At 36.4% G+C, this 13,932-nt stretch overlaps 1 protein-coding gene across 1 annotated transcript; it reads right to left on the minus strand.

Moving 5' to 3' along the window:
• Window positions 1–1,187: 1,187 nt before the first annotated feature.
• On the minus strand, window positions 1,188–10,124 carry LOC108669955 (TBC1 domain family member 10A). Its single transcript, XM_018157401.2, has 10 exons — window positions 9,681–10,124; window positions 9,284–9,419; window positions 8,932–9,108; window positions 8,382–8,454; window positions 5,180–5,244; window positions 4,609–4,786; window positions 4,201–4,275; window positions 3,291–3,405; window positions 2,568–2,719; window positions 1,188–2,256 (listed from the first exon to the last, which is right to left on the minus strand). Exons 1-10 carry the CDS (start codon window positions 9,784–9,786, stop codon window positions 2,137–2,139), a joined length of 1,197 nt encoding a protein of 398 aa, XP_018012890.1. The 5' UTR covers window positions 9,787–10,124; the 3' UTR covers window positions 1,188–2,136.
• Between the last annotated feature and the right edge of the window lie 3,808 nt (window positions 10,125–13,932).

The following is a 13,932-nucleotide window of genomic DNA, read 5'->3' on the forward strand; positions in this document are numbered from 1 at the left end:
CTGATGTGGCCTGTCGCCGATTCTTTTCCTTTTCGTGCCTTGTTCATAGGTCTAAACTATGCTGAGGCCATGCTGAGGCCAAACGTTCCTTGCGGAAATACAGCATTAAATTAAATAAATACAGATTGTTTATTGTATTTTTAGTACAAACCCCTAATAAAAAGTTGAAGGGCTAGACATACAACTACGTATAGAGCAGCTTTCTTCTGTTCCCTATATGCCGTGGGTCGCTGAATAACGAAGACTCACAACTTTTTCTGGAAGTCGCGACCTTGAACCAAGTTTTCTGAAAACTTTTCGTTAGTAAAAAATTAATTGTAGATTCCGCAATCTGGGATTTCGATGAATTATGTGCGAGTAAGCGTTCATTAGGAATGCGTACTTTCGATTATTTGGCTGTTCATTTCAATGCCATGACTATACGAATCATTGAGAGAAGTCAATATTTTCAAACAAAGGCAACTGGGGTTTAAATTTTCACGCAAAACTCTTATTTAAACAAAACTGTTTATAAATTGTGTATTATCCGAATGGTAAAATTAAAATATTCAAGCAACACGAAATACCTTCCTCATGGCATCGTTGAAGCTCCGAGTATGAACATCTTCAAAAACAGACTAGACGAAGCTATGCAGGAGCATATGTTCAGTCTTAAAATGCCCAGCAAATTACGGACCAGGCAATAAGTCTAGCAGCTATCTCAATCAATCGTCAGTTATGGAAAGATCGGGTTCCAAAGGCCGGATCCCTTGATTATTGGAACCTAATACACACTAAAGGCAACAAGTTTATATACCAATTTGTCATTCATAGTACATTTATACTAAACCATAAATAACAATACCTCAATATAAATTAAAGACTGCCACTCAATATTTTAAAATATATGAAAAAAATAAAAAAATAAATAAAAAAAAAGCGAAAAAATAAAAAAAATCATGATTTTTTTATAAAAAAATCAAGTGATTTAATCACATGATTTAATCATTTTGATTTAATCATTGCCAACCCTGACACGTACCTAACCTAACCTATGAATATATTACGTATCTAGCTTCGTTTCGAGAGAAGCTTATTCCATGGTAACAATGTATACAAAATATGACATTAACTGCGACAAGTTTCACAACTTGCGTTCGATTTCCAATCGATGAGAAGTCGGCCCAGGGATAAATAAAAATCACGACTTAGAATACAGTAATAATCCTGCAAATTATTTAGCTGCGACCGGTGTGTAGGCGACACAGGCTTACATAAATTATTATACTTTGGTTAGAAACAGATAATACAAACGTTTGCATTACTAAATACTCAAAGTACACACGCGTATTAAATTAAATATGATATGACAATCACACAGTAAAAAACGTGTTTTTGAGATTGTTATCAGATCTCTTCCGAAACCGTGAGCTTAGTAAAGCTAAGCAACTTCTACACTTATTTTAGTCCTGCTTCACGAATTTAAATTCGAGAAAAGTTGGATTGTTCAAATCCAAATTACTTATGGTAGATATTAATCATTTCATACATCCATAAATTATTAGTTGTATATTTTAAAGAACACCAAGTCAAAACCAATTCCAATTTAAGCTGCATAAATTGCTTCCTCCACTCATACAAGGCAACGAGTACAAAATTAGAAACTATCCTAAATATGTAAAATATCCACTCACACAAGAGAAAATAAAATATATGGCGGAAAAACTAACCATAAACGTACAATCAATATATCTTTTATCATCACTAACAAAGTAGTAGAGAGTTAATTGATAGAGAAATTCTAGTTACAGATTTGGAAGTTTGAAAGGAGACCAACTTCCTTAAATCCCGCATTATAGGCATTCAGAATTTTCTGACAGCATGCCTCGGAATAAAGAGAAGCTTATAATTATTGTTACATCGTAGACAACGCAATATAATTTATAAATGTGATAACGACCTGACTGCTGGAGAGCTAATAAGGCGACTGCACACACTCCAATTCAGAGCTGCCATCTCACTTCTCAGCTCAGACTTGAATGCTGCAGAGCAAATAAGGTGACAACTTCACACACACACACACACACACGCGCGCCTTTTCAGAGCTGCCATTTCCATTCTCAGCTGAACTGCTTACGAGTTTGGAACACATCAATGCTATCTGTCTTTGGCCTTTTGAGCTTGTTTTTCTCGCTGTGTCTTCTCGAGCTCCTTCTTGTTGGTTTGCCTGATATGTTCCTTCTGCAGATCTTCTTCCGATATGTCCAGTCTCTGCAACTGTGATACGAGGCATTATAAACATTAAATTGAATTGTTTTGCATGTAAATATAATGCAGTCAATGTCTGGAAAAATTCAAAGAAAAAGTGAGGCAAATCAATAAGTTGCCCTACGGCGCAAAAAAAATCAGTTTGAAATCCTTTGATTATTATGATTGAAATTATGCGTATGAATATGTTATTTGATAGCAAACTGAACTGTGTTTGAGAGATCACGTCTCCGTCGGAGGTACAGAGTGAATCAATAGGCAGCAATTATGAGGAAAGCTAAAAGTGTGTTTATGAACGTAAATTATGATGATGACACAACCTGCATGAGGAGGAAGTCCTCGGCCATGATGCCAGGCGCGATATTCCTGAGCGCCTGGAGCGTCTCGTACATGGAGGGGCATTTCGCCCGCACCTCAGGACGCAGCCCGAACTTGAGTAGCACCAAACCCACGCGGAACAATACCTTCACTCCTGCACATCAGTATACACATACAGCATTCACAGGCAAAAACAAGTATCAGCATTTGATTACAATTATTGACGCTGAGACTACCAAAGATTCCAAGTCTCTGGAGCTCAGCGTCTAGGAGATGCCTTCTAAATTTCTGCGCCAGTTGAGGCCACTGATACATTTTAGTCAGGGTGCAGTAGGGCCTCAACTCCGGGGCCCTGCCAGTCAGGGGGCCATAAATAGGGAGCTGTAGTCGCGCCTCTCATTACAGCAACTAATATCGGGAATTTTACTGACAAAGAAAAACTCCAGCATTTATTGACTTGGACAAATAATTGCTTTCATTCTCTCCTGATAGCTGAATTTTGGCTCTCTAAGAGCAATACTCAGAGTAGACAAATACTATCCTGAGACAAATGAGTGTGAAAAGTAGACATGACATCACAAATGAACTACTGCTAGAATTTTCAGAATATAAAGGAAATTTTATGAGACCTTAACAACCGACAGTGCTATGAGAGCTAACAAGAACTCCTCCACAAACATGTCCTGAATAAATACCCTGAGCACACTGGCCCCCACTAGACTGACCCTCACAGAAGAACATGTCCCAGACCCTGAGCACGCTGGCCCACGGCAGGGTGCGGGAGTAGAGGCACATGAACCACTCGGTCATGTACAGCACGGGGTCGATTTTCTGCTTCTTCTGTAATATTATGTAACAAGATAATTAAAAATTCAACACTTCACAAGATAATTAATTAATCGTTTATCATGTAAGAGAATGAATATTTATCGTGTCTCAAGACTGGGCACCGTTTTATCAGAGCCCTCCAAGTTCTTCACACATAAACATAATTGTTGCTTAAGTTCACATAAAGGCAACTGGTGTTTCAAAATTTGATGCAAAACTTTTATTTAAATAAAACTGTATCTGAATTCTGCAATATCCAAAGGATAAAATTAAAATATCCAAGCAACACCAAAGCCAGCTTTCTGTGAGGCCTTGCGCGCTGGGAGACTATTTTATTTCTTTTATACACGACTGGTGAAATTAACGTTCCAAAGACATATTGATACAGGTTATGCAATTTGAAAATTGAAATCAGTGTACCATAATCCAATTCAATAACTTCAATGCAATTCTCAATGAACGAGAAATCTTTATTGATAAATTTTGTTTACATAGAATTATTTAATTCATGCCTTTTACTTCACAGCAGATTTTGGTAAAGCAATTAGATAGTCTCTAATGAAAATAAGGCAATGCGCTCATTAATAACAATCTGCACTTGGGGAAAACAGGAGCTCATTTCGGAAGAGAGAAGATAGTGGTGCTGAAATTGAGTAACAGCTAATTATTATCCGGCTTCAGCAATATGGGATCGATATGGGTGTATCATGGAGTTTTTTTCTTTGTAAATGGGTTCAGAAATGCCATGGATAAATTACTACGTTATATTTTAAAAAGCCCAGGGAAAGAAAATAAGAAGTTACAAACCAAAATTTTGTAGACTGACGGGGATACTTTCTTGACCAGCTTGTAGAGAATCAGTCCATCCATCTGAATGGCTTCCTGCAATAAGTGCGAAATAAATACTAGAAATAACGTCAACTCATGGAATTATCTACGATTTCTCAAATTTTTTCCTCGTGAAAGCATACATCAATGTGAAGATACCATAAATAAATTTTATAAAGGAGGAATATCTGAACTAACTACAAACAGAAACGTGTCAATAACATATCTAGATTTTGGATACAATATTTTGATTGACATTATCTGCAGGCTGTGTATACTCACGGGCCCGCTAGTGGATAACATATTTGGATACGATACACACACAGCCTGCAGGGATACCCTTTTTTAGATATATTTTGATAGATATTTGATGCATTGTGAACTCACGAGACCGTGTGAATAATATCCAGGCACGTATTTATCACAGATGGAGCGGAGGCACCAGAAGGCGTGCTCGGCCGGCATCTGCATGAGCAGCACCGCGGCTACAGGGGCGTGCGCCTGGCAGTAGCCATCGCCGCACACCAGCGAGTGAACCTTCAGCACCGTGAACAGGTCCTCCTGTCTGCAACTTGAGAGCTCAGACCAGCATCTTAGGAGTTCTCACAATAAATTAAGGTATGTCATTTGCGTTTACTATGTTTTGTATAAAATATTTAGAAAGAGCACTGTATAATAATAATAAACAATGAAATCAGGGGAAAAAGCTAAAGGTAAATATATTTAAGAGGTTAACTTATCTTTTAAGAAATTAATTTCAGTTACATTTAAATGAATCTTGCTGTTCTTTTTACACACTTATGTCACAAATTGGAAGTATAGAAGACAGATATGATGCTTTAGGGAGTTTAGTAGAACCTTACCTAGTGTAAGTAAGAGCTTTCCTGCACAAACCAACCATCAAACATACCAATCAAGTCCCACTCCTGGCACCCACTCCTACCACCACACTACCCACCCCTGGCCGCCACGCCTCAGGAACATCTCGTGCAGAGGAAACTGTCGGTGAAGATCTTTTCTTATCTCGTCTTCAGTGCGCGGAAGGATTTAAACCAATTTCTTATGCATGATGATGCTGGTATCCAGGATACTTTACTGGTCTACTTATAGGACTCAAAACTGAACTTGAGGGAGAGTCTAAAAAACTCTCTGCTTTGCCACTATGCTACAGGATGTAATTCAAGGGGTGATTAGCCTACTTTAACCAGTGCTGGTGAGTGGTGACTGTGACAGTGTGACTGGTGGTGAGTGGACACTGGACAGAATGGTCCTACTCCTACCTACTACTAGGCTACTAGCCTACTAGGTAATCACTAAAGCAACACTGCCAACACATGTACCTAATTGCAACCATAGTGACAAAGCAGTAAGTTTTTTAGACTCTCCCTCAAGTTCACTTTTGAGTCCTATTTGTAAACCAGTTAAGTATCATGGATACCAGCATTATCATACTTAAGAAATTGGCCTAAATCTTGAGTAAATGAGGAAATTAAAAATGAACTGATTCTAAAAAAGCCCTGGTTTGCCAAATTGCCAGTTGCCACTATGATTGCAACACATTAGCAACTAGATGTGTTTTGGTGTCTGTGAACAGCTTGATGTGAAAATTGTTACATAGAACTAAAATCTTTCAGCTCCTGGCTCCAAAAGTGATATTTGTAAAATTGCAATTCATTTGAAATCTTAAGACTTAATTAACACTAGCTGACTAGCAGGAATCGGTTATGGCTCTAACCTCTAAGCGGCTTAGAGGTATTTGAGGCTTAGACTAAGCCTCAAATACCCGGCAGCTAAAAGTTTCTACATCAATAAATTTCATTATTAACTTTTTTATGCGCGATCTAGCTAGGCTAGATATCAAAGTCGTTATTCCTTGGCTTAAACATGACATTTAGCCTAGCTACAATGACGGAATGGAGCAATCCCCGAACACCAACACAGAACACACCTGATGACCCTGAACAGTGTGAATGAGCTGAGGTCACATCTAACAGTGCACATCCACGAAAAAAATGAGATGAACTATCTTTGCTCACTTCTAGAGTTTACGAAATGTACGGGTTAAACTCATAAAGTACCATTCACTTCAGTCTAAATGTTTGAAGAACTGCTCAATTTTGGTCAAAAAATTAAATTTTGTCCCCCTTTACAGCTGAGGTCAGCTAGTGTGGAAAAGATCTCGGACTTTATGTCGACAAGGGGAGAAAGTCAGTTGCGTTCACGGCGAAAGCACGTGTGTTAAATTGCGTTCTCTAAAGTAACCGGTGATTCATTGTGAGCCAAACTTAATACTTATCATATCCACACCTAATAAATATAATTTTCAGTGAATTCAGTCTGCTCCTGGAAAAACTCAACTGGCTTTCTCCCTCAGAGGTTTGTCAGTCCTTTTTTTTTTTTTTTTTTTTTTTTTTTTTTTTTTTTTTTTTTTTTTTTTTTTTTTTTTTTTTTTTTTTTTTTTTTTTTTTTTTTTTTTTTTTTTTTTTTTTTTTTTTTTTTTTTTTTTTTTTTTTTTTTTTTTTTTTTTTTTTTTTTTTTTTTTTTTTTTTTTTTTTTTTTTTTTTTTTTTTTTTTTTTTTTTTTTTTTTTTTTTTTTTTTTTTTTTTTTTTTTTTTTTTTTTTTTTTTTTTTTTTTTTTTTTTTTTTTTTTTTTTTTTTTTTTTTTTTTTTTTTTTTTTTTTTTTTTTTTTTTTTTTTTTTTTTTTTTTTTTTTTTTTTTTTTTTTTTTTTTTTTTTTTTTTTTTTTTTTTTTTTTTTTTTTTTTTTTTTTTTTTTTTTTTTTTTTTTTTTTTTTTTTTTTTTTTTTTTTTTTTTTTTTTTTTTTTTTTTTTTTTTTTTTTTTTTTTTTTTTTTTTTTTTTTTTTTTTTTTTTTTTTTTTTTTTTTTTTTTTTTTTTTTTTTTTTTTTTTTTTTTTTTTTTTTTTNTGGCCCCCACTCCTACCATCACACTACCCACCCATGGCCCCCACTCCTACCATCACACTACCCACCCCTGGCCCCCACTCCTACCATCACACTACCCACCCCTGGCCGCCACGCCTCAGGAACATCTCGTGCAGAGGAAACTGTCGGTGAAGATCTTTTCTTATCTCGTCTTCAGTGCGCGGGTCCAGAGGAGCGTTGGCGAGCTGCTGGAAGACGCCCACGTTGTTCTCGAGTACCCTGGGGAGACGGCAGAAGCACTACTTAATGAGTCTTAAGCTCTGCCATTAGGTTAAAATGTAATGGAAATTAAAGGATTAAGGTAATAGGTACCTAGAGTAATAAAATAGTGTAATTCAATGGAAATCAAGTTAGTATTAATTATAATTGCATAGTTACATCAAACCTTGCATGCATTGTTTCATAATAATTAAAAATTGAAACATTGTACAGGAAAGCTTTTCCTCAAAAGTCAAAAGTGATAAATTTACTAAAATTTGCTGAAAAGAACCAGCCCACAGTAAACACAAACAAGTACATATTGCTGCAATACCTAAAAATATTAATTCCCTATAGCTTTGCATAAACAGTTTCTACTGCACACATGTTAAGGGGACCGGCTACCCTCCGGAAAAACTTCTACAGTTATTATCCGATCATCATGAAAATTCACATACATACGTAAAATGTAAAAATAAGAACACAGGGGCGTGCGCCTGGCAGTAGCCATCGCCGCACACCAGCGAGTGAACCTTCAGCACCGTGAACAGGTCCTCCTGTCTGCAACTTGAGAGCTCAGACCAGCATCTTAGGAGTTCTCACAATAAATTAAGGTATGTCATTTGCGTTTACTATGTTTTGTATAAAATATTTAGAAAGAGCACTGTATAATAATAATAAACAATGAAATCAGGGGAAAAAGCTAAAGGTAAATATATTTAAGAGGTTAACTTATCTTTTAAGAAATTAATTTCAGTTACATTTAAATGAATCTTGCTGTTCTTTTTACACACTTATGTCACAAATTGGAAGTATAGAAGACAGATATGATGCTTTAGGGAGTTTAGTAGAACCTTACCTAGTGTAAGTAAGAGCTTTCCTGCACAAACCAACCATCAAACATACCAATCAAGTCCCACTCCTGGCACCCACTCCTACCACCACACTACCCACCCCTGGCCGCCACGCCTCAGGAACATCTCGTGCAGAGGAAACTGTCGGTGAAGATCTTTTCTTATCTCGTCTTCAGTGCGCGGGTCCAGAGGAGCGTTGGCGAGCTGCTGGAAGACACCCACGTTGTTCTCGAGTACCCTGGGGAGAAGCACTACTACTTAATGTCTTCAGCTCTGCCATTCTAAAATGTAATGGAAATTAAAGAATTAAGATAAATAGGTAGAGTAATAAAATTGTGACATAGTTAACACAAACAAGTCCATATTGCTGCAATACCTAAAAATATTAATTCACTATAGCTTTGCAACAATGGTTTCTCCTGCACACATGATAAATCACTCAGGATCACCACTGACAAAACTCAAAGCTTCAGCTCGCTTTATTTTGCACTTTTTTATACTTCATTTATGCTCATTTTTATGCATGTATCATGAAGATAATAATTTCTCTGCTGTTAATGATGCCATACAGTGCAAGGCTACAGCTCTCTTTAAAGTGATTTTTGATATTTCTTAAATATTTCACTGAGATTAGAATAGGTATGAGAGCTTTTAATTTTACTTGTAAACACAAACTCTTCCAAAGACATTGATGTCTTCATGAATTTTTATCCACCTGTCAGCTCCACAGAGATGTTGCCAGGCCCTAGCTCTGATGGCGGAAGGAATGCCTTTCCTGCAGCGGTCCCGCACCTTCTCATACTTCTTCATCATGAAGCTGTCCCAATGATTGAGCATCTCAAGCCATTTGCTCTCACGCTTTCGTATCACATTAACAGGGATGTTTTCTTCCCTGAAAAAAAAAAAGAATAAATTAGGAAAATATTATTCAATAAGTTTACTAGTTATTCAATCAATTAAATTAAACAAGTTTTAACAGCTGTTCATTCATTGTCGAAGTTTTAATTTCAACTTGAGATTGCCCTACTTCAGAGTTTATCTCTCCATCATTGGTCTAGAGAATTTACCCATCTATAGTATATTGAGCGCCTCCAATGAAGCCATATTTGTTTGGGTGTGGGGGTGACTCCGAAGGAGGACACGCTGAACTGGCTAATGATGCTGCATCACTTTCTTGGTCCCCAGAGCTGCTCACTGCCACATCTGTTGAAGTGAGACCCAGCACAGCTCTAGCTAACAGATTCAATACAGTTCTTAGAACTGCTCACTAACAGGTCTGCTGAAGCTTAATAATTTAAACACAGCAGGCTCAGCCCAGCTAACTATGTCAGACTATTAGCTTGTTTCAGCAACTAGGTGTTATCAACTAAAAATTGAGTGAACATAAAACATCACTAAAATAATTTGAACTGAACAATCACAACTATGTAAACACAAGTGATATTTTGCAATAATTATGCTCACCACTGCCACGGTGTGAATTACTTTCTGGTCCACCAATGTGCGAATGTGAATCACTGGTCTCTTCTTTCTCTTCATTCTGGACATTCTTTTTCTTCAATGAAAACATCTTTCAACAAAAATATCTACTGCCAATTTTTCCAAAATGACAGATGTTAATAAAATGCCTTAATATATTTTGCAAAGCTCTAATAACTACGTACCTAAGATATTTTCCTCTATTTTTTGCACTTATGGTGTAAAACTGAAAAACAAATAAAAACTGGTTCTAGACCTAATTCTAATTGGAGTATTAGGCAGAATCCAACCAATAATGGGCCAAAAAATGCCCGTGAATATGGCCACCCATTCCTATGTCCCTTCCCCCAATTTATTCAATGAAAAATAAGAAAAATATAATTTTTTATGCCTGATTTTAGAAAATTACCCATGAAATAATAGCTTTCACCAGTGATTTGTAGAGACCTTCTGCCAGATATTCCAAATTGGAGTTCAATAAAGAATTTTAATCAACTAGGGTAAATGCGGTATATTCTGACACTTTAAGGATGTAGCAAAAAATGAATGGCTGAATGAATGAATGAAAGTTCTGTTTGCCTTACGTCACTCTCCAAACACCGCACTACGCGCCAGCAACAATGAAACGTCACAAAATGTTGCCATATTTATTTAAAAGCCCTTACAATGCAAACCTACCATGTTGGTCGGTGATGTCGGTCGACGACCGACATCACTATTTCAACCAACAAGTTAATAACAAATGTGTGGAACTAAGAAAAAGCTCAATATAAAGGAAAAAAGTTGAGAAGTGTCGGAATTATCCACGATGTCGGAATATACCACGTTTACCCGTAAACGCGGTATATTCCGACATTGTAGGTAATTCCGTCACCTCTCCAGCTTTTCCTTTATATTAAGCTTTGTTTTAGTTCCATGCGTTCATTGATGGTTGAAATGGCGACGTCATACATTTGCGTGTCGAAATAACCACGTGTCGGATGTTGCCACACAAAGTGACGGAATATAGGGATTTGGTAGGTTTCCATTCTAAAGGCTTTTTAATAAATATGGCAACATTTTGTGACGTTTCATCGTTGCTGACGCGTAGTGAAGTGTTTTGAGAGTCATGTGAAGGCAACAGAACTTACGTAACGCATACGTTTTTTTTTTTATAGTTTTTCATTTCTAGATGCGTCCTTAATGTGTCGGAATATACCGCGTTTACCCTACCTAAACTTTTTTTTACAAATATCGTATTATTTATTTCAGGTTTTGATTACAGATATGATTATGAGATAAGTAATTGCAAGTTGCAACCATAGTGGCTAATTTGCAACACATTAGCAACTAATGTGTCTTGGTGTCTGTGATCAGCTTGAATGCTTGATGTGAAAATTGTTACATATACCTAACTAAATCTTTCAGCTCCTCTGCTCCTGGCTCCAAAAGTGATATTTGCAATTCATTTGAAATCCTAAGACTTAACAGGAATCGGTTATGGCTCTAAGGTCTAAGCCTCAATACCCGCCACCGCCAGCTAAAAGTTTCTACCTCAATAAATTTCATTAGGAATTTTTTTATGCGCGATCTAGCTAGGTATCAAATTCGTAATTCCATTACATTTACAATGACGGAAAGGAGCAATCCATGAACACCAACACCGAACACACCTGATGACCCTGGACAGTGTGAATGAGCTGTGGTCACATCAAACAGTGCACATCAGTGAAAAAAAATGAGACGAACTATCTTTGCTCACTTCTAGAGTTTACTAAATGTACGGGTTAAAATTATCAAGTAATATTCACTTCAGTCTAAATGTTTGGATAACTGCTCAATTTGGTCATAAAATTGAATTTTGTCCCCCATTACAGCTGAGGTTGATTAATAGTTTTATGCTTGAGGAGAGGATGCAGGCACAAGGCGAATAATTGTTATATTGCTTAAGGTGTTATGATGAAATAATGATTTCCGTTCAGGAGGCAGTTGCGGGGTCATGTGTCCAGCTACTGGCCGCATCACCGGCACCACCTTCAACGTTCAACCATGTTTGTATTTCCTGGCCGCCGCCCACTTATGGCCCGAGAAGGAGGCAGTCCCTGTATATCAAAACTTAACGTAGAAATATCGGCGTTTAACAATAGGCCGAGTTGGCTTTTCTCCGATCCTTATAATGCTCCTTACTTGCCTCTTTTTTTAGTTGTCTCTTATAGGCCATATCTATCCAAAACTGCTATTGAAGCCGAAGGTGCTTATAAAAATACCAGATTTAGGCAAATATACCAGATCTTAAATTTTCATACCAGACACCTTCGGAAAATACCAGATTTGTGAAATCTGGTATAGAAATATACCATCTGGCAACGCTGACTTCAACCGTGTTTTTATTTACTGGCTGCCGCCCACTAATGGCTCGAGAAGGAGGCAGTCCCCATATATCAAAACTTAACGTAGAAATATCGGCGTTTAACAATAGACCGAGTTGGCTTTCCTCCGATCTTTATAAATCTCTTTACTCGTCTTTTTTTTTACTTGTCTCTTACAGACCATATCTATCCAAAACTGCCATTGATCTAAAGCTTATATACGGGGGTAGTATTAGCTGCGAGTATTCGCACTCCAATTATTGTGATGATTAATAGTAACTGTGACCAACCAATTTGTGACCAACCATTGTTTATTAGATCGCCATGAAGATAAATATAATTTGTGAATCGTATTACCGGGTAATTTCAGCTGATGCCCTTATTGGCGTCAGCTGAAATTAGCAAAAAATCTTTGATATATACAAAATTAGCGAGCATAGATCTTAGATATGGCCTGCAGCAGCCGGCCCTGTCCCTGTGCTAATTTTTTTTACTAAGGAGAGAGGAATGCACGCGAAAGACAAAATATTGCGAAGAAACGAACGCAAAGTACAAGATATAAATATTAATATTGTGTATAAAATAATTATTATCCCGTACAAAATTGCACTTATCATTCTAGCCAATTGCACAACTGTCCTTATCCTTGTTATCTATCACATGAGAGGGCGATTAGATAGACCATAACTGCAAGTATATTGAGCCTTTCGGGCCGCAAGCATTGAGGTAATAATTATAAATATCTATATACATATATAAATATCAAATATATTTCACAAAAAGGCGAATATTTCAAAAACTAAACGAGTTACAGAAAGAACAAAAAGAGAGTTTTATAATTTTGAGCCAAAATGCTTCCCAATCCACACAAAATGATGTCCGAACATTTTCTCTGTTGACCTGTGTAATTATATAAAGAAAAATTTTAAATATATAATTAAATAAACAAAAATAAGTACAGTTGCTAAATCAAAAATCACACATCTATGTGATGAAATGCTGTTACATGAACAACTGGAATATGCTTCAAGATAATAATGCACTGCACGAATAATTATTGCACCGCACGAGCAACATAATCACAATCGCATCACGTGTAGACAATGCGCAGCATGAATAATTAATTGCGCAGCACGAATAATTAATTGCGCAGCACGAATAATTAATTGCGCAGCACGAATAATTAATTGCGCAGCANGAACCCAGTCTGATATTCGAAACAAACATTCAAACATTCAAACTCCTGCAACTACATTATGAGTACCGTATATCTGTCTCTTATACACATCTAGATGTGTATAAGAGACAGCTAGTGCACAGCACGGATAACTAATGCACAGCACGGGTAACTAGTGCACAGCACGGGTAACTAGTGCACAGCACGGGTAACTAGTGCACAGCACGGGTAACTAATGCACAGCATGGACAACTAATGCACAAAATTCAAATCCTTAAATAATTTCTATACATCACGGAACAAAAGTTAATATAACTGGTATATAACATTTTTCAGAACTTTATCGGAAAAATTTTCCCTCTCTTAAGGAAAATGGACAAGTTAAAGGAAAAATTTATCCCGAATTTTTTTAATGAATACAAATTTCTTACACACTGAACAGAATACGGAATGACTGAAAATTATTATGGAAAAAGTAAAAAGTAGAATGTCTGAAAATTGACCGATAAATTCTTGAATTATGTGTGAATAGATGTGGGGAAAAATCCAGGAAAATAGAATGAGAAAGATAGTAGTAAGTAGTAGTAAGATACATAGAATATTATTACATGCTCGAAAAGATAAGCAAAAATTATTGAAACGAGAAGCTTTTTATATAAATGAAAGTGTACGAAAAATTCTGAAATGTAGGCGAAATGAACGAGAAACAAAC

This window comes from Hyalella azteca, unplaced genomic scaffold (genome assembly GCF_000764305.2).
Source record: "Hyalella azteca isolate HAZT.00-mixed unplaced genomic scaffold, Hazt_2.0.2 contig8415, whole genome shotgun sequence".
Taxonomy (NCBI): domain Eukaryota; kingdom Metazoa; phylum Arthropoda; class Malacostraca; order Amphipoda; family Hyalellidae; genus Hyalella; species Hyalella azteca.